At 35.4% G+C, this 21,671-nt stretch overlaps 1 protein-coding gene across 1 annotated transcript; it reads right to left on the bottom strand.

Annotated features, from left to right (window-relative positions):
• Nucleotides 1-3,164: 3,164 nt before the first annotated feature.
• On the bottom strand, nt 3,165-5,610 carry LOC121989735 (3-dehydrosphinganine reductase TSC10A-like). The gene is made up of 3 exons (XM_042543949.1): nt 5,039-5,610; nt 4,383-4,530; nt 3,165-3,620 (listed from the first exon to the last, which is right to left on the bottom strand). The coding sequence occupies exons 1-3, from the start codon at nt 5,576-5,578 to the stop codon at nt 3,319-3,321; spliced, it is 990 nt and encodes a 329-aa protein (XP_042399883.1). The 5' UTR covers nt 5,579-5,610; the 3' UTR covers nt 3,165-3,318.
• Nucleotides 5,611-21,671: the final 16,061 nt, after the last annotated feature.

Genomic DNA, 21,671 nt, shown 5'->3' with positions numbered 1-21,671 from the left:
TTAATTATACTGATTTCATAAAACTTAAAATTATTTTCTTCTTTTTTAAATATAATTGTAGATTATAAAAAATTATAATTATATATATATATATATAATATCTAATTTTTCGAACTTACTAGATGCTCATGAACATTTAGTCAGTTGGTCTATTTTTTTCCAGGTCCGTTATCGATTAAAAAAAATCGCTTATAATTCGTCACAATCTTCACCTGAAAATTCTTGAAATCCGTACTTAGCATGAGGCGAACTGCTTCTCCACCTCCCTGGACACAACCTTCCCTTTTGTCTCCCTTTGAAATGACTTTTCTACCCCTCTTCTTTCTTTCAACTCTTTTATTTATATTTTTTGTTTTCAATTTTATTTAATTTTAATTTAGTTTTCTTTTTAATCATTTTTTTTTATTTTTCATTTTATATAATTTTTAACCTATGTCATTCGATATGATTCATGTTTATTCGTGGTACGAAATAATATGTACACTTTTAAGTGCGTCAAAGTAAAATTTAAAGATAATATTGATTAAATTTTTTATTTATATATATATATATATATTTATATTATTATATATCAGGAGGAGCAGATCTTCTAACTCATAGAAAAGTGGACCAAGAGATAGATCATTCTTAATTGTAGCTAGATCTTGATCGCGATCTGGTCGCAATTAATTATGATACCTTTTTTGATGCACCGTTTCATCTAGGTTATAATTTGGATAAGAGCAGGCGATCAGAAGTCGTCTGAAAGCCGCTTCCACTTGGGAGGCCGGATCCTCTAGTTTACAAATTGCGGATCAGAGGATGATTTACTTTTTTAGATCCTTGATTTGGATAGACCCTACCTATTTAAAGGTGGAGTCTATCCAAATCAAGGGTCCTCATGCAATGGACCATTCCCTGGTCCATAATTTGCGGACCAGAAGATCCCTACTGCCCACTTGGCGCCCAACAGCCTGACCACTTGCCCACATCTGACGGCTTTTAGGCGGCCTTCAGCCGTCCGCACCGACCCAAACTATAACCTGGAGGGGACGTTGAATCTAGAAAGGTATTGCAATCAATTACGGTTGGATCGTGGCCACAATCCAACCACAATTAAGAGTGGTCCATCGCCTGGTCCATTTTTTTATGGACCAAGAGATTTGGCTCTGTCCCCGAGGTTATGATCCTGCGGTAGGACATCCAGATTATTACCTAGGCACTCACGGTTCAATTCCCAACTATGACATATTTGCAAAAAAAAAAACTCTTCCAAATAAGGGATGCAACCAAAAGATGTTGAGTTTCTGGGTTGGTTGCCGCGTGCGCTTCTTGATTTACCTTGGTAGCTGGTGGAAAATTTTCGTAGGACCGGACCGATTATCTAAGGATAGTTAATCTCAAGGATAGTTAATGAGATTAACTGAGATTATCAAATTTTTTTCATTTTAAAAAATATTTATTTATAAATTATAAATGTATTTACTATTAAGTATTAGTATTTTTATTAGTTTATATATATATATATATTTTGATATTTTTAAAATTTTTACAAATAATAAATCCTAAAATTTATCTAAAGATTACAAACATATAATTTAAAAAAATTATTAAAAAAAAACTGATAAAAAAAACTAAAAAAACTAGTTAAAAAAAATAAAACTAAACCAATAAAAAAGATATAAACATAAATAAAATTAAAATTTAAGATGGAGCCTGGAAAAAAAAATGTCACAAGGGTACGGAAAACATCTCTCTTAAATTACCCATATTCTAATCATTGACATGTCAAAATTTCACTCTTTCTTTAAACTATTTTCTCTAACTTTTGACATGTTACAACCTCTCCTCTTACCCTTTTTAATTCTTAAAAATAATTGATAAAATAAAACCAATAAAAAAATAAACAAAACTTAAAAAAACTCCAAAAAAAAAAGAACGAATAAAAATCAGATTGCAAGGATATAAATGGAAGATTGAAGATGGAGCCGGAAGGGAGGCGTGTCAGAGGGGTGCCAAAAGCACCTCTTTACAACAATATAAAATCACTGCACATTTATAGCACCAAGCATCACTGCACATTTACATGCAAAATTTAATGTAAATGAATTCAACAACTTGTTTCGATGTACTAATAATAGTTATTAATGTTTTAAAAAAATTCAAATAAATAAAATAAAGCTGAAGCATGAGATCTCCATAAAGAGAGAGCTGTCGAAAAAGCAGAAACACAACTCTCTCTCTCTCTCGTGTTTTTTCTCCCTTTTTTTTAAAATATAATTGGATATTCAATTCTTGTGGAATAGACTATTCCGCCTCGTATTTTCTTCATCAAATACATTTCAGTTTTGTACTGTATACGAGGGATCGTGACACACTATATCAGGTGGAGCAATACCAGGAAACGTTGATAAAAAAAAAATTGACTTATAAAAATTAATTTTAATTTTTAAACATTATTCCTATTTTTATTTTTTTTTAAGTAGGACAAGACTTTAATAGTTTTATAATTTTATACACTTGTAAGGATATATATAAAAATTTGAGGTGGGCAACTGCCTACCAAAACTACACGTGTCTTTGTCCCTGATTGCGTATGTAATGTTAGGGTGACTCTCAAGAATCCCAATAACAAACTACTTTAATAATTTTTTTTTAGATTTTTAATTGATTAATGAGAAATTTTTTTAATAATACGTCAAAGCTAAAATCTCGAATTCTAAATTTCTGATTGATTAATGAGAAATTTTTTTAATAATATATCGTAGCTGAATCTCGTACTCTAAATCATTGATTGATTTATGAAAAAAATTTTTAATAATAAACCGAAGCCGAATCTTCAACTTTTATTTTTGATGTGAAAAAAAGGACATTAACATAATTTCATTTTAGAATTTATCAAAATTAATTAATAAAGAGGATACATTTTTAATAAAATAGTAAAATAAAAGTTTATGAAATATTTAAATCGAGTACCTAATTTTACTTTTGCACCTGCGTTCCAAGGTTTAACTAAATTATACTCAATTAGTTGCTTAACTGATACCAATCCACTACTTATAACTGAACTCATTTCCATAAAACTTGAAGGGTTAGTTGGAGAAAAAGATGATAATACTCATATAAGGCGGTCTAGTATCGTCGGTTCACCGGCTAAATATGGACAGATAAATCATGAAGAATAATTTATCCTAACACAACGGTCCTTTGTATTAAGGAGATCAAACACACAAGAAGTATTTTACAACTTAAAAGAGTTAGTTGACATTGCATTTGTTCTCTTATTGAACTACATTAAGTTCTAAAACTTTATGAGTACATATCCAAAAGACCAAGAAACTACTCGGCCCTACATGCCCTTCTTGGCGTGTCGCTTATGACCCCAAACCAATTCCACTGGAAGCACAACCCTACGAGGCGCATGAGGCTTGCACCGAGAACCTCTCTGAATGCCATGAAGATGGATGGTTGAGGAGACAAACCAGCTGTTGCAATGCAAAGCATGGCTCCCTCAAAGTTGCAAGGAACAACGAATAGTGCTGACTTGATCCCATTCAAGGCTATTTGCGCGACTTCATCAGCCTTCATGCCACCTGTGGATGCTGCAATTTTGTTTGTAACCTCTGGTCTTCGCTTCAACTCTGCAATTCATAAACATAGACGGTGGAGAAACACACACTGCCCTTACAAGTATGTCAATATGCATTTTCACTTTTAAATTAGCAAAAACAATCACTGTAAATTTTAAAATTTTGCACATATGTCATAGAGAATTTATATCTTTACTTTGATGTTATCTCTTTTCAACCTCCCTTGATATTTTACTCTTAATCACAAGAGTAAAAATCGGAAATTTTATCTCTCTTTTTCTTTGGGATTGTTTATAATTTGTCCCTATATTCATCTTGTAAGGGGAATGTTAGAATTAATAATTATATGCACTGAAGATAATAGTTCACTCAAATATTATATTTGGTCATTTGGTGGCATAGAGTAGTAGGTATATAAGTGTGATTGTTCTTGCTTTAGTCATAATAATATAATTCTTCACTCCCAACTCTTTCCATTCAAATAAACTACACAGGCTTATGTCAAAAGAAATAGTGGCAAGCTGTCTTCACTCTATCTTACCTTACGCTGTAGATAAGGAATTATTTGGACAAGGATTTGATTTAGATGTTTAAAAACGTAATGAACTTGAATGTTGTGTAACAAAATTTTCAAACTCATCTAAGAAAAGACATTCTACCCGAACAGCTATCCAATATTCCACTGACAATAACATGAGAGAACAATTTAAACACACTAACATAAACATGCATGCCTTATAAATAGGTGAAGTAACATTATCAATTTTGGTTGAGGGAAAGAAACAATAAATAGCATGAGCCTTTGAAACTAACCTTCAGCAAGCCCTGGTGTTTCAGTATCTGGAGGGAATATGAGAGTGACATGAATATTATCTGCAACAACCTCATGTTGCAATGCCTCTGCAAGACCACGAAGTGCAAATTTACTAGCTGAGTATGCCGTATAACCATAAACACCCACCTGCAAGACAAAATACTCATCATTCAGATTAGCCATAGTTTATTCTAGTTTATTGCAAGTGCTTACCATTGACAGTAAGAAGAAAAAAACACTGATTCTTAGTATGCGGCAGGGATTCACCTTTTAAATATTAGTATGTTTTCCATTTTTCCTGAGTAATACAAGATTACAGTAGAAAAATTATAAGATTAAACAGGAAAAGGCTAATATTGATAACCTTTGAATGCTTCTCGACGTATTTCAGATCATCAAATATTGATCACACAATTTCCCTTTGTTAGATTTAGTAACTTGATCTTGCAAGATTTTTTCTATATAAAAATTAAGTCTTGCTTGATTCAGCTTTAATGGATCGTGCTTCTTAAATTTCAAATAGTTGTGCTTCCTGTTTATCAATCTTAATTATCAATTTATGATAAAATTTTATATCAAATTCAAAGTAAAAAATAAATAAATTAAAGCTGACATAGAAAGTAAACAATTTGGAATAGGGGAGGAATATGGATACCTGACCAGCTTGGGAGGACATTAGGGCAATTGATGCGGGGATGCCAGTCTCTCTGGCCCTCTTCTTCATGGCAGGCAGAGCAGCCTTGATCAGGTGAAATGTGCCCATGAGGTTGACATCGACCATGAATCTGACCTCATCTAGGCTCTGCAGATCGAGCTCCTGCGGCACGAACACGCCTTGGTTGCAGATGAGGACGTCGACGGGGTCAAGGGCTTCGATGGCGCGGGCGACGCCCTCGGCATCGCGGACGTCAACCGCGATGACCGATGCGTCGACGCCGGTGGCGAGGCGTATGGTTTCCCGTGCTTCGTCGAGGCGGGAGCGATCTCGCGCGAGGATGGAGACGCGGGCTCCCTCGGCGGCGGCGCGGCGCGCGATGGCGAGGCCGATGCCGCTTGAACCGCCGGAGACGAGCAGGTGCCTCCCCTTGAGGGGGATCCGCGCCGGTCGGGGGCGGACGAGGACCGCAAGGGCGAGGAGGAGCGCGGCGAAAGGGAAAACGAAGAGGAGGAGGAGGAAGGAGAAGGAAGAAGCCATAGATCTGCAATGAAGGACAACAGCGAGCAGAGTCGTTCGATTTAAAGTGACTTAAAAAATACTCAAAAGAAACATAATTGTAAATAAAAAAATCATAATTTTGTATGTACTATTCAATCCAGTATTTTATTGGAATTGAGTATATTTTCTATCAAAATTAATCCTCATATTTTTTCAGTACAAATAGTCTAAAAATGAGTATAATTCCTATCAAATTTAGCACATTAAACTAGAATTGAGTATATTTTCTATTAAATTGAGCACGATTTTTTTCTTGTTTAATATAATTTCTCGTAAATTCAGCACCATTTACCATTTTAAAAAATCTAATATATTTTTCATCAAATTGAGTATCATTTTTAAAAAATCTATTATATTTTCCATTCAATTGAGGTGAAAAAAGAATCATACTCAATTTGATAGAAAATGTACTAGATTCTAATTTAATGTACTGAATTTAAAAGGAAATATACTGATTTTTAGACATTTTATATCGAAAAGTATCATGGACAATTAGGTAAATATATTTGATTAGGGAGTGGAAACAAAGATTTTTATGGATGGGGACTGCATAAAAAGATGAGTTTATGATTAGGGACTACATGCAAATTTAGTTTATTTAAATTTATTTCAAAATGCTTTACCGTGCCTATTAATTAATTAATTTAGTTTATTTAATTCTCATCCAACTTAATTAACAATTTTATTGTCCTTATAAATTAATTCTCCTGATTCATAAAACTTAAATTATTTTCTTATTTTTTAAGATATAATTTTAAACTATAAATTTTATATATCTAAATAAAAAAATTAAAGATATATTTATAATCAAATTCTATTTAAATTAATAAATAAATTTATTTATAAACTTTAATAAACTAAAATTATTAGTGTACAAATTTATATATTTTATTGTTGAATTAATATAAATAAATTTTATCGAATCGAACATTTAAATTTTTGGCAGGTATTTAAGGAACAAGCAACACATAACTAACTTCATGTGCATTTAAGTAAATGAATACGACGCGAACCGGTTTCAATTGACTAATAATAGTTATTAATATTTCAAAATTTTCCAAATAAATAAAATTAAGCTGGAGCACGAGATTGTTGTGCAAATTTATTTATTATACATATATTTTATTACTATTGAACTAACCTAAATAAATTTATTAATGACCTTATCAAGTGGATCATGGAGGATCGAATATTTGACATAGCTAAAAAAATTCAAGTGAGTCAAGGATTGACTGTGCACTTGATAACAAAGTCCTAACAGGTCAAGGTTGATTAGATGTTAGACATGATCGAGTTCCAACAGGTCACGATTGACCAAATGTTGGGTTTGCGACCCTAGACTTGAGTTAATCAAGTTAGAGTTAGTCAATCGATCAGCCGATCGATTGAACCAGAGCCCAATCGATCAGTTTATCGATTGAGAGAGTTTCACGAGCAAGGACAGCCCAATCGATCAGTTGATCGATTGAGGCTAGGCCAATCGATCAGGCGATCGATTGGAGGACGCTCGCAAAGAGCTAGAGGAAGAAGAAGTTGGAGCACCAATTTCATCAAGTTAAAGATTTCAAAAGCTTAACTTCAAATGGATTTCCGAGATGAACTTGAATACGACACAAGGATGCCTCCACCATTCACATCCATGAGCTTCAATTCTTGGAAATCAAGAATCGAAAACTTCTTAATAATGGAGATAGAGCAATGATTTGCTCTAATGGAAAACTTTTAAGCTTCAAGAGATTCAAAAGACAAACTCATCAAAAGGAGCAAATGAAGCCAAGAGCAAATCCAAAGTGTGAGGCTAATGATAAAGTGACCAAGCTATTAGTCAATTTATTGCCTAACAACATCTTGAGCAAGATAGAAGAATTTGAGGATGCTAAGGAGTTTTGGAGTAAATTGGCAAGAATCCACGAAGATTCCTCCACTATACAAAATCATGAAGAATCTAAATAGGGCAACTCATTAGATCAAGAAGAAGAGGAATCCGAAGTTGAGAGATGCTCAACATCGAAAGAAGTAGAAGGTTCATCCTCTATAGAATATGAAGACAAAGGCAAAGGAATATACTCCTTATTTTAAGTGCATGAGGATGATGATGAAGAGACATTCGCCTCAAGGATTGAGGGGGAGCGTGGAACATTAATATCGAATTAAGAAGAAGTCTCTTCATCTAGATCAAATGAAGAAAGTGTCACTCCTACAAGTAAAGGTATAAAAATTCTAATTGTAAATAATAAAGATCATATCGATCGTATCATTTGTTTTGAGTGCAGGGAAAAAGGATACTACAAGAGTAAGTGTCCCAAATTGACCAGAAATAAGAGCCAAGTGACACCAAAAGGCAAGGAGAAGCCCAAGGAGGTCAACCCCATGGTACATAAGAGCAAGGAGCGCATTGTGTGCTTCTTGTGTAAACAAAATGAACATTGCCGAAACTAGTGTCCAAAGGGGAAGAATCAGGCCAAAGTCAAAGGAGGAAGCTCAAGTTAAGAGGGATCTTCTAAGGGGAAACTCAAGGTATCATTTATTGAACAAATTCCTTTGACACATGATAAAAAGCATGTTAGGTGGAGGTTATATCATTTTAATGTTATCTATCATGAAAATAGGAAGCATGATAAGATTAAGGAAAAATATGTAGCGTATCATGCAAAAACTATCTCACATAAGGTTAGGAAGGTAGATAACAAATTAGGCAAGAACTCTAAGAATTTTAGATATATGTCTAAAAATAAAATGCTCATGGGAATTAAGAAAATTCTAAATCTATGGATTTAAGGATTGAAAATCAAGTTTTGAGGTTAAGGTTTGATAAATTAGAGAAGACCCTAAAGAAAATGGAAAGAATCTTAAAAGGGTCAAATAGACATAATCTAGGTTTAGGAATAGATAAACAAGAATCATCCAATGGACATAGAGGGTTGGGATACAAATTTAAAGCCAAGAAGGATGTGTGACATCATACCATAGGATTCCATATAGTTATAGAACCAATCCTAGGTCTAGGGGTCAAGTCAAGGTTACAAGGGAGACCATCCCTAGAGTTAACTTTGAGAAGATCAATATGACTAAGGCTTCTAAGAAGTCTAAGAAAGTTACTAGGAAGGTCACAAGGGAAGTTATCCTTAGAATTGACCTAGTAGAGCCCAACATGACCAAGAATTCTAAAAAGACTAGGAAGGTTACTAGGGAAGTTATCCATAGTGAGTACCTAACATACCCAAGGAGTACCAATAGATTTTGGGTTCCTAAGAGTGTGTTCTCTACATCCTAGATGGGTCTAGAGAGTGTTAACTCTAGTTGGAAGGGTAGTTAACATAACCTTAAAGAAGTTGACACTTGGAAGACATTTTCAAAGTAGTTGTACTCCTTGAAAAGAAGGATTTATTGTTTACTCTTTTGGAAGAGTAAAATGTATCAAAATTTGAGAAATTATGATTAATTTAAATTGACACAAATAAGAAAAGGTGAAAGAAATGTCAAGTTGGGATTTGGACATTTTCTTTGATGATGAGGGCAACTTAGGATAAATTTTAGCTAAGAAAATTAATTAGGGATACTTAGATAGATTATATATATATATGTTAAATGGCTATGATTGTTTGCTTTTCATATGTCATGATATCATATGTTGCATTCATATTTATTATGAAAAATAAAAATACAAAAATATCATATCATGTCATACATACATCATATAGTCATAGTAAGTTTTCTTTTGAAAATTATACATTTTGATATATGTCATAATCATTTTCATGCATTATTTTAAGTTCCTTGTAATTAAGGATAATGACATTAATCAACAAGTGACATCCTAGGTGGATGATCAATTTTAAAATGCCTAGATAGATATACATGATCCCTTAGTTTAGGGCAAAAATCAAAATCTACATCTCACAGAGACTATAACTTGACTTGTATGTGTTTTAGTACACATTCGATACATGTGAGATATTAGGAAGACGAACAAAACTCAAGATATTAATTTAGTGCATCTTTTGAGTTTTAGTTTCATCCAAAACACATAGTTATAAGTTATCCAATCATTGGAAAAACTAATATACAAGTCATGTGTATCTAGCCTAGAGAACATGGTTGAAAATTGGTTTTGAAAATCACTTCAAAATGTCTTTGGAAAACCTTTGTGAAGTGTATCTTTTGATAGCAATCACCATTGAAGAGTTGGACACAAACTTGGAAGAAGCATTAAAGTTTTTCAAGAGTTTCCAATTTTGTGCCAATCTTTGAAAATAAGATGTATTTTCTTATAAAACTATTTTTTCATGATAGTATATGTTTTAAATAATATCTACATGAATTTTCATGATTTTTAAAATTTTATAGAATTATTGAAGTATTTCTGAATTTTAATTAAAACTTAATTTCAGGAAATTAGAAACCCAATCGATCGGTCGATCAATTGAATTGGATTTTTTTTCACGAATAAAAGCTCACGGAATCGATCAACTGATCGATTGAACCCTACATAGATCGATCAGCTGATCGATTTAAATAGCTTTCTCACGACAAGCCTTTTTGAATCAATCGATTGAGTCCTAACTTCAATCGATTGGAAAAGCTGATTTTTGGCTGAAATGGTCTAATTTCAGTCTATTAAGCCACATTTAGTCGTGTTAAGCACCCTAAACCCTAAGAAATTCATTGATGATCATTTAAGGGTAGTTTTCTTGATGAAAATAAAATTGGATTAGTTAAAGAAGACTAACTTGAAGTTTAGGATGCGGTTTGCATTCAATATTGATTTTTAGACCTCAAAATTTCAAATTTTGGGTTTCCTACCGTTTTAGGATTTCCAAGTCATTGTTGGTGCAATGATGAAAACTTAGAGCATGTTTTGAAGGGGAGGTATCCTTAAAATCATGATTTACATTTTCTTTGTAAACGATGAAACAATGGAAGGTTGGAAACCTTCATGATAATGAATGTTCAAGGTTGAGCATTAAAAAATAATAGGAGATTGAATATCTTCATTAGTTGAGTGTAAATGCTTTGGGATATGATGAGCATTGAATGATGGATTAATGCTCAAGAGTGAGCATTGGGCACAATGAAGGGTATGAGACTTTCATTGTGATGTTGTAAACAACTGTAAACAACAAGGTTGTTGAACAACGTGTGGATAACTTTTCAGGGGGAGAGTTTTTGATGTGTGCTAAAGGGGGAGAATGCAGGGTTTAAGTTAAAAAATTCCTCATTTTCACAAGGGGAGATTGTGAAAATCTTTGGGTTAAGGGGGAGAATAAGGGAAACTCTCATTCATGCTTTGGCATGAAGAAGAAGTTGAAGCTATGAGATTAGCCTAAGTTAAACGTATTGTCAAACATCAAAAAGGGAGAGATTGTTGGTGCAATTTCCCTAGGTCAAGGTTGACCAAGTTGACTAAGGAATTAGCTCAAGTTTGAATTTTGAGTTTTGATGTTTGACAATGTTTGGAGTTTACAAGTGCAATAATCTATTTAGGGAGATTTTTGGAGCAATTCTCCTCTGGTCAATGATTGACTAGTTTGGTGTGAAGAAGAGTCAAGTAGATCAATGTATACTTGACTGGGAAGTCCTAGTGAGTGAACCTAGGAAGTTGGGAAGTCTTGGTGAGTAAAGTCAGGCAGATGAAAAGCCTCAGTGAGTGAAACTCGGTAGTTAGAAAGTCCTGGTGAGTGAAGCCAACATCTATAAAGCAAGCGAATGAGCGCGATGAACTATTCGTCCCCCTCCCAACAATCTCTTTAATAACCCATGAACGACGCATTAATAACCCTTTAATGAGAAAAGTCTTTAAGATTTTCTCTCTCCAAAAGTAAAAGCAATAGAAGGAAATAAATAATAATCACATAGATCTCATATTATTTCAAGAAACATATAATAATCATGAGGATATTGAGTTATTTGAGGAAACAGGTAATATTAAGAAAGGGTCCCTTTTGGTAGAGAAACCTCGCCACAATCTTGATCATAAACACTTGGATTAACGAGAGCTTGGAGATATTAATTAGGGGTTAGCTACCTCTAATTTTGTTACCCAAGCCAGTCATCCTAAACTCCATTATATAGAGTTTGGAAGAAAATATCCAAGCTGTTTTCTCGCTACTAGTTGACTGGTAAAGTCACCGGTCGACTGACCTCTGTGAAAAATTGACCATTACACCCTAATGGCTCGATGCAAGTCGACTGATGTCAGGACCAGTCGACTGGTACCATTCAACTAATGAAGACACCCGTCGACTGATCCACTTCGATTGAGAGAACAGAAATATTTTGTTCTCTCCCAGTCGACTAACCAGATGATCATATCGGTTGACTGGTCACCTTAGGCTGAGCAAACAGAAGCTCACACTTGTTGTTTCTCAACCACCAGTCGACTAGAACATATACCAGTCGAGTGGTAAACCCTAACACTAGGATTTTTTACCCCGAGTACAATCACTCAGCACTCGTCTTCGCTCACACAACTTGACATTGTCTTCTAACTTCCTCCAGCAATCTTGCATCCCTTAGATATTTCTCCACCCTTAACAATTTGCCTTCAAGAGCTTCCTTCGACCTTTTGCTTTGTTGTCAGGTGTCAAGAGGCTCCTCATGCACCTTCAGAATTTCAACTTTGCTAAGCTCCTCGCCCCGGGATTTCATCATTGTGAAGCCACACTTCAACTTATGTTGTCAAGATTATACACTTCGACTTACACCGCCAAGACTCTCACTTGGACTTACACCGCAAAGACTCCCACTTGGACTTCTCATTTGCCAAGATCACACTTAGATTTTTCTTTGACAAGATTACACTTGGACTTTGCCTTTGCATCTGCACACTCATAAGCGCATATCAAATACAAAAATAACTTAACTTAAACCCTTGCCCAAACATCAAAACCTAAGGTCACACTAATTGCTCCAACATGCTAGCCTCACCCGGAGGCAAGGTGGAGGAAGAGAGAAGAGGGGGCCTTTTGGACTTTTGTCTCTTTCACCCCTATCCCTTTTAGGATTGGATTTTGGCCCAAGCCAAGTAGGGGTGTAAATAAATCAATCCGCTCACGAGCTATTCGGGTCTTGGCTCGAAAAAAGTTCATTCGAGTTCATTTGATTAAATTAACAAGTCGGACTTGAGCATGATTTCGAGCTCGAAAACATTATCAAGCCGAGCTCGAGCTTAACAGTATTTGATTCATGAACTCGCGAACATTTTCGTTTAGCACACGAGCGTGTTTTGTTAAGAGGCTCACGAACATGTTCGTTAAGGGGCTCGATGATGATGATGATGATAATAATAATAATAATAATAATATATTAATTATTATAACTAATTAACTTAAAACTAAACTCATTTAATTTTTAAAGGAGTTTTTTTTTGAGTCGAATTAGAGCTATTTAATTTTATTTCTAGCTGAGCTAGAGCTTTAAAATTAAAACTTGAATCGAACTCGAGCTTAGGATTAACGAACTTAGTATATATATATATATATATATATATATATAGCTAATGATGTTAAACGAACTTAAACTAAATTCATTTAATTTTTAAACGAGCTTTGTTCGAGCCGAGCTCGAGCCCAACTCGAGCTATTTAATTTTATTTCTAGTCAAGCTAGAGCTTTAAAATTAAAGCTCGAATCAAACTCGAGCTTAAAGATAACGAACTGAGCTTGAGCCTCTTATTGTTCAACTAAGATTGGCTCGATTACAACCCTAAATCCCAGAGAAGGGGGATTCTGGACGCTCACTAATGCTCAATTTACATGGATGGGCAGATGAATGAGGGAAAGGAATCAATTACAAAAAAATATCTCCACCAGAAGAGAAGGGAAAATAATATAATCCCTAGGGAAGAGAAAGGGGAGAGAGGAAAGAACAGACAATACTTCAAATGCCCAAGAGATCCAGCAATAGTGAGCTCCGTGATTTTTCCTCCTTGATTGATGGTCCAACTATTGGTTTCGACAGATCCATTAGCATTGAAGATTCGCATTTCGGAATCTTCGGTGGAATCTCCGAGAAAGCTGGTTGTTGGAGAGGTTAATCTGCCCTAGGTTTGATGAGATGGCAGCGACGTCGATGTTCGGGAACCCACCGATAAAGATATTGTCCTGGAATTCGATCTATGAGAACTTCAAAAATCAAATTCACACTTCACTTCATTTAATTTTGAAAGAAAGAAATAGAGGTCGCATCCCTCTCCCTCGCCGCCGATTGAACGACGCCTCTTTTCCTCTTCCTCACGTTGGCGTCATATTTTCTCACGCCAACGCCAATGTCGCCACCCAAAGGGTCTCCATCGTCGCAACCTCCGGTCGGATCAGCTCCCTCTTCCTCACGCGACCTACCTCCTCACTGGCGCTGTCATCACCACCTCCAACTACATAAACTACAACGCACTCCTTCACAACTACGTGCCCTGCTCCCGCCACGGTGCCTACCACAACGACCGCCCCGACGCTGAGGCGAATCCCTACTCGAAAGCTTGGTGTGGTGCCAGTGAAGGAACAAGGAATGGAGCATCATAAGCACGGTGGTCTCAGCTCAACGACCACCGAACGCTCCACATGTGTCACCCGCTCTTGCCTTACGTTGCTTGGTTTCTCTACAGGCGTCGGGGCACTTGGCCCACGGATACTGCCGCAAGGCTGGATTTTTGGCTCTTTCTGTTTGAAACTTCGATTTTGTATTTTGCCTGTGGCATCGTGCGTTCTGTGTTAAATTCCGCTAGTCATGCCATAGTGGAGTTTAGGGACGCGAAGCTCTGTCGATTTCCCTACTACTTTGGGAGACCAGATCTTTTGGTCCACAAAAAAGTGGACCAGGGGATGGTCCACTCCCAATTACGGTCAGATCGTAATTACGATCGGACTGTAATTGGTTACGATCCCTTTATAGTTTGGGTCGGAGTGAGCGGTCGGACACCCCCTACTCAGCGCCCGGCAACCTGGACACTTGTCCACTTTTGGCGGCTCCCGGGCGATCTTCGACCGCCCGCTCCAACCCAAACTATAACTTGATGGGGACGATGAACCCATGATGGGATCGCAACCAATTACGACCGGATCATAGTTACGAACTGACCGTAATTGGGAGTGGACCATCCCCTGATCCACTTGTTTGTGGACCAAGAGATCTTCTCTCTCTACTTTGGCCAAGCTAGGATAGTGGCTGGGTTTTTAAGGTGTTGTTAGGCTTACTCATAATGGTCTTACTTCCATGCTCTGTTTATTTGAGAGAGTGAAAAGTAATATATTAAAAAAAAAGTTTTTACAGGTTTTATCATTTACTTGATTAAAGTTTTAAGAGGGAAGAGAAATGTAATCCATCAACGGATATTTTTAGAGCCAAAATAGATCATCTCAAAATCAGACGGAAAACAGCGGATGGAAAAAAAATAATGCATGTACCCCTTTTTATTAATAAAATTACACCATATAAAAAAATAACGCATGTACCTTTTTTAACTCACAAAATTACGTCATATACTAAAAAAAAAGCGACATATATCCTTTTTCAGTTACAAAATTTACACCGCATATACCCATCTTTCTCAATTAAGGTAAATAAGAATAGACATGCAGAGGCAGAGATTTCTTTCCCCTTCCATTCTCTTCCCATGCCTCTAAGTTTGTTTCATCCATCCATCACTCATTCCTTTAGATAAACAGAGCACTAAAGTTGCTTTGCTTAGTGGATCGCTCTTCCCAGTGTTGCCATTAAGGTGGTCAAGGTGAGGCCAGTGCACAAGGCCCCATCTCCTAGTGGGCCCCATTTTTTTTTCAAATAAAGTATTGATATTTTTTATAGCATTAACAAACAATTCTATATGTGAAAAAAAATTAATTAAAAATGATCTAGATATAAATTATAAAATATTATGGACTTTTCTTTTTGTAAAAGTGCTAAAAAGAACATCGATAAACACGCACACGACATTATCTTCCTTCACCGTCTTTGATTTTCCTAAACGACTAAACCTAATCATCTGCCTTTTGTTCTTTGAACCTTTCGCCCACACCCACGCCCACGCCCACACCCACGCCGAAGGCTTGACAGGCTTTATTGGGTGCAAACAACACACCGGTCACGTGAAGTTGCAAACCCTAATGATCTCGAGCGCCATCATCACTGATTCACAATCACCTCGCCTTCGTGGCCGTAATCGCAGCATCGGGTTTGTGTATCAGTTTCCATTTGTACTTATGCATCTATTGTTTTGTTTAAATATGTTTGGTTGGATTATACTTTTCATTGTTTGCCGACATCAAACTAATGTATTTTTTTCTTTGAAATTTGTGGTTTTTGGATTTCTAGGAATTTAAGTGGGTAATTAAAATGTAGGCAGTGTGCCATTATAGAGAAAACGAACAAGGACATAATCCAACATTTTGGTGGAATTCATTTTGACCATATATTTTACTGCCCTTGAGAAAATTCTTTCATAGCAACTAGCTAGAAACCTCACTGTTTGACACCTTGTAGATCTGCAAATCTCATGGTAAAGGTTTAAGGTTGCAATAAAAAGGAAAACTTATCATTAAATCCAAAAAATGTCATGGTTGATGAACCAAATTGTTGCTCCACTTTAAAATGGCAGTTCAATGACATTTCTTGTATCCTTGTCATTATGCATTCATTGGCATTCACTCCAATTAGTTAGATGTAATTGTAGAATAATCATTTTATTTTCTAGATGTTGTATATTTTCATAGAAAATTGAGTTAATAACATTTTATCATCCTTTACGTGAACACTCATCTCCATATTTTATCAGAAAACTTAACTATATTATGCACTTTTGAATAGTGCAAATCCTCATGAGAACTTAGGATAGTTCCCTAAAAGAGAATTCAAACCCTCATGAGAATTGTAAGTGAATAAATAAAGATAAATGATTTGGTTGAAATAATCCAAAATCGAATAATACGAGTTTGAAAAAATGTATGATTTTTAATTCTAGTTCAACGTCATTAAAGCAAAATGAATATTTTATGGTAAGTGCTTATCTAATGTATATAATAAGTGATTGTCCAAGAGCTTGATTTATTTTTTTTTAGAATATTAGAATGTCTGATACCAGAGAGTATTTATCAAGACATGAAAAACGAAAAAAAAAAAGAAAAAAAATTGAAGAATTTATTGAGTCTCAAAGAGAGCCAATCGTAATTTGTTGTCAAAAAATCGAAAAATTCATCACTTGAAGATTTGGTTAATGAAGAAGAACAAAAAAATTAATTCTAATGAATTACATGAAGGTTTAGCCATTGAAAATGATATAGAGGGAGGTGTGAATAAGATTAAAGACAATGAAAGTTGTGATGACTTAGACTTTGAAAATAATTATTCTGAAAGTGATGATGATGTTATTAATGTCATGAATGAAGAACCAAGTGCCCCAAGTTCATCAGTTCCACTTGACTTTTTTGATCCTAAAAATTAGGAGAATTTAGATCTCAAGTGGAAGGATCAATTAGTGGAAAAGGGCCCTATAAGAGATCTATTAATAGGAAAAGGTCCTAAAGATAGATCAAATAAATGATTCTCTTCAAATTTCTATACTCAGATTTTGCCAAATGGTCAAAAACACCATAGAGATTGGTTGGTCTATTTAAAAGCACTTGATAAAACATTTTATTTTTGTTGTAAGTTGTTTAAAAGAGGGCCTCAACCAAGTCAACTAGCAAATGAGGGATACTGTGATTGAAAGCATCTTAGTAGCAAACTTAAAGAACATGAGAAAAGTATTAAGCATATCAATTATTATTTAAGTTGGTCTGAGTTGCATATCAGGTTAATGAAAGGTACAACAATTGATCATGTTATTCAAGATCAAATCAAGAAGGCAAAAGAGCATTGGAGGAAGATATTACACTGATTAATTTCACTTGTGAGATTTTTTGCTAAACAAAATATAGCATTTCATGGTAGTAATGAGAAGTTTTATGATGATAACAATGGAAATTTTATGGCTACTGTTGAGATGATTGCTGAGAGGGGCTCAGTGATGAAGGAGCATATTGAAAGAAATACACATCATCATTATCTTAGCCACAAAATTCAGAACGAATTGATATGTTTGTTAGCTTCTCAAATCAAGAGTTCTATTCTTGAAAACATTAAAAAAACTGAGTTCTTTTCTGTAATACTTGATTGCACTCTTGATGTTAGTAACCAATAACAAATGACTTTGATTATAAAATATGCTGATGTTTCTTCAAGAAAGTAGAAAATACTTTTTGAGATTTTTAAAAGTGGATGATACAATAGGACAAGGGTTGTTTGAAGAACTGTAAAATGTGTTAAAAAGTTTTGATCTTTATATTGATAATGTGAGGGACAGGGATATAATAATAGAGCAAATATGAAAGGCAGATACCAAAGCGTACAAATTTTTTTTTTTTTGGATATAAATCCTAGAGCATTATACACTCCATGTGACTGCCATTGTTTGAATTTAACACTTTGTGATATTACAAATTCTTGTGGAAAAGCGAAAGACTTTTTTGTAGTACAACAGATTTATATAATATTTTCTCATTCTACAAAGAGGTGGAAGATTTTGATAAATTATGTGACAGTAAAAGGTTTAACTCTCATGCCATTGTCAATCATTCAATGGAAAATTCGTACTGAAAGTGTGAAAGTAGTGGTACTTCAAGCTCAACAAATCATAAAAGCTTTACTTCGAGTTGTAGAAAAAAAAGACACCGACTCTAAAATAAGAAGTAAAACTAAGTCTTTATCAACATTTGAACTTGAAAATTTTGAGTTTTTAGTGGGTATGATTATTTGGTATGACATATTGGGTAAAGTTAGCATTGTTAACAAAGACTTACAATCTGAAAACATGCTTATTAACATTGTTATGACCAAAGTTAAGGAGCTAATTGCTTCTTTTGAAGAGTATAGAGAATCAGGATTTGGACAAGCTATTAATACAGCAAAGAACTTGCTTCAACAATGGAAATTGATCTTATTTTTCTTAAAAAAGACAAATATATGGGAAAAGATATTTTGATGAGGTTGCATGTGAGTCTTCCAAAATACCTTAAGAATCTACCGAGGAAGCTTTTACAATTCATTATTTCTTGTATATAGTAGATTAAACAATTGGGTCATTGAAGAAAAGGTTTGAACAATATAGGGAATATGAAAATCTTTTTGGATTTTTTTTTCACAACTGAAAAGTTGTGTTCATTTATTGATGAGGATTTGAAATCTCGTTGCAAGAATCTTGAAAGGAAATTACAAAAAAAAAGGGTACAAGACAAGATGTTTCAGATTTGGATGAAGATGACTTACATCAAGAATTGAAAAATCATACAACATATTCTACCAAAGGAAACAAAAACAGCAAGTCAAGTACTAATTTTTTTGCAAAGAATGAATTGTTTCCCAAATTCATTCATTGCATACAGAATATTATTAACTATTTCGGTGATTGTCGCATCTGCAGAAAGAAGTTTTTCTAAATTGAAATTATTGAAATCTTATTTGAGATCAGCCATGACCCAAACAAGATTGAATACATTAGCTATGATTTCGATTGAAAGTGAGTTTTTAGAAAAACTCAATTATGAAAGATTGATTGATGACTTTACAAATAAAAATGCAAGAAGATCAGTTTTTCATAGTTAAATGTAATAGTTATTTTTCATTTTCTAATACAAATTATTAGCAATGTGGAATATAATATTTTCATTATTATGGATTTTAGTTTATGTGTTCTGTTAATGAATTATTTATATAGTATCGATTTTTTTTATTTGAATTTAAAGGGCTTACTTTTTTTTTGCTTTTGCACCGGATCCTTCAAAGTCTCGGTCCGGCCCTGGCTCTTCCTATCATCAGAGTTCCTTGGTTGGTGGAGAATGTTGGCACCACTTCTGATGTTTCTGAGAAGCCAATTTTAAACTTGACTCTCCCCATAGCTAATATTGGATGCCAGGCTTATTATCTGGATTTTCATTTCTCTGTTCAAAACCTTGAAAATGCTTCAACACTTGACAATCGACAAAGTTCATCATCCCAGTGGTCACCCACCTAAAATCCAGTGAATCATGGTTTCTAGGTCTTCAGTAGATTGGAAGACTTGACGGAGGATTCAGCAGGAAGTATCCTATTCGTGGTAGTTCTGATGCAACTAATAGTTCATTGCTTCTGGAAAACCAAGAATGGAGCTAAATTAGATATTATTATGTCTTGCTTCAAGCTAGACCACGATTGTTGGCCAGAACTTATTTTCTGTTGAACAACTTGGAAGTCTCAAGGAATCTTCAGTGGCGAGGTAAGTCATTTGTTTCTCATTTCCTCATTTATCTTTTGCAATAACAATATCAACTGATAGTTTACACATTTAGTGAATCTTCATTTGTTTCTCAAGGAATCTTCAGTGGCGAGGTAAGTCATTTGTTTCTCATTTCCTTATTTATCTTTCCAAGCTATTCTTTTGGAAGTGTTGGATGCATGAAAACCATTGTCCAAGATGAGCAGTGGTCAGGTCTTCTTCATTGGGTGAAGTGCAATTTCCAATTGCAAGACCATCAATTATTGTCAGATTTGTATGTATTAAAAGTTCTCTCTAGAAAAAATGAGTACAAATCTGGTGAAGACCGAACACCATTTCATCTCATTATTAAGGAGACATTTTGTCTTCTGTTGGACAACCAAAGAATGTGGCCCTTGTGGCGAAAAATCTGGTGGGGCCTGAGCGATGTTTGCACTATGCGGTTTTGATTTGCTTCGTCTGCTAGGGCTTTTGCTAGGTGTTCGTTACTCTAACCCTCAGCATCAAGCACATGTAAGTGAACTTTACATTCATTAGAATCTGAGTAATGGTTGCATTTTTGCAATTCTTTGGGCCAAAAGAGCCACCATTAGCGTCATCTTATGCTGTCTGCCTACTTACCTCTTTCGTGGTAGTTCTGGAATGGATTGACAGGCATGCTGGGGTAAGCGCAATCACCTTAGGCCAACTTATACCGTTTGCCTACAAACACAACCTCATACTCTCGCTATGAAGCAACAACTCATATTTTTGACTCAAAGATTGTCAAATGGTCTTGTACTAAACCAATACATGCTTGGTGTTGTCTCAAGAATACGACAAAGCAACTCTGAACAAAACTATCGATACATCATCAGCCATCTTATATGTGATAGTTCTATCATTGAATAATTGATGTTTGCCCTTACAAAGAAGTTTCCATCCATTTATTTTATCAGAGGAATCGAGTTATTATCCACTGGATAGCGGCGGAGTCACCTTAAAACTCTACCTTAGGTTCGAACGCATTTAGTTTTATATTTTGAATATGAATTATAGTTTTTCCACGCAGCTCTATGTAAGGTACTTCATCGAGACCGTCGACTATTTCTCCTTGTCTCGGACCAACATCCTCCATCAGCAAGTATCCTTTTCAGGGTCCAGACTGCCCCTGACTTGGATGTAGTTAGGGTCGATATCCTCCAGGTTGCAGTAGCGGACTCCCCTTCGTACAAGGGTCAAGCGAGTACCATATCGCCTTGTCCTTTTCAGTGCTCAGACTCCCTCAGACTTGAATGTAGTCGAGGTCGAAATCCTCCAGACTGTGGTAGCAGACTCCCCTTCGTACAAGGGTCAAGACAGTACCATATTGCCTTGTTTTTTTTCAGGCCCATACTCCCTCGGACTTGGATGTAGTCAGAGTCAAAATCCTCCAGGTTGAGGTAGCGGACTCCCCTTCGTACAAGGGTCGAGTGAGTACCATATTGCCTTGTCCTTTTCAGGGCCTAGACTTTCCCTGACTTGGACATAGTTAGAGTTGAGATCCTCTAAGCTACGGTAGCGGACTCCCCTTCGTACAAGGGTCGAGCGAGTACCGTATCATTTTGTCCTTTTCAGGGCCCAAACTCCTCTACACTCGGATGTAGTCGGGGTCGAGATCCTCCATGCTACGGTAGCAGACTTCCGTTCGTATAAAGGTCGAGCGAGTACTGTATCACCTTATCTTTTTCAGGGCTCAGACTCACTCAGACTTGGACGTAGTTGGGGTTGAGAGGGGTCGAGCAAGTATCGTATCGCCTTGTCCTTTTCAGG

This window comes from Zingiber officinale, chromosome 6B (assembly GCF_018446385.1).
Source record: "Zingiber officinale cultivar Zhangliang chromosome 6B, Zo_v1.1, whole genome shotgun sequence".
NCBI lineage: Eukaryota > Viridiplantae > Streptophyta > Magnoliopsida > Zingiberales > Zingiberaceae > Zingiber > Zingiber officinale.
Note: the sequence above shows the minus strand (reverse complement) of the source record. Positions and strands in the feature narration are given on the sequence as shown.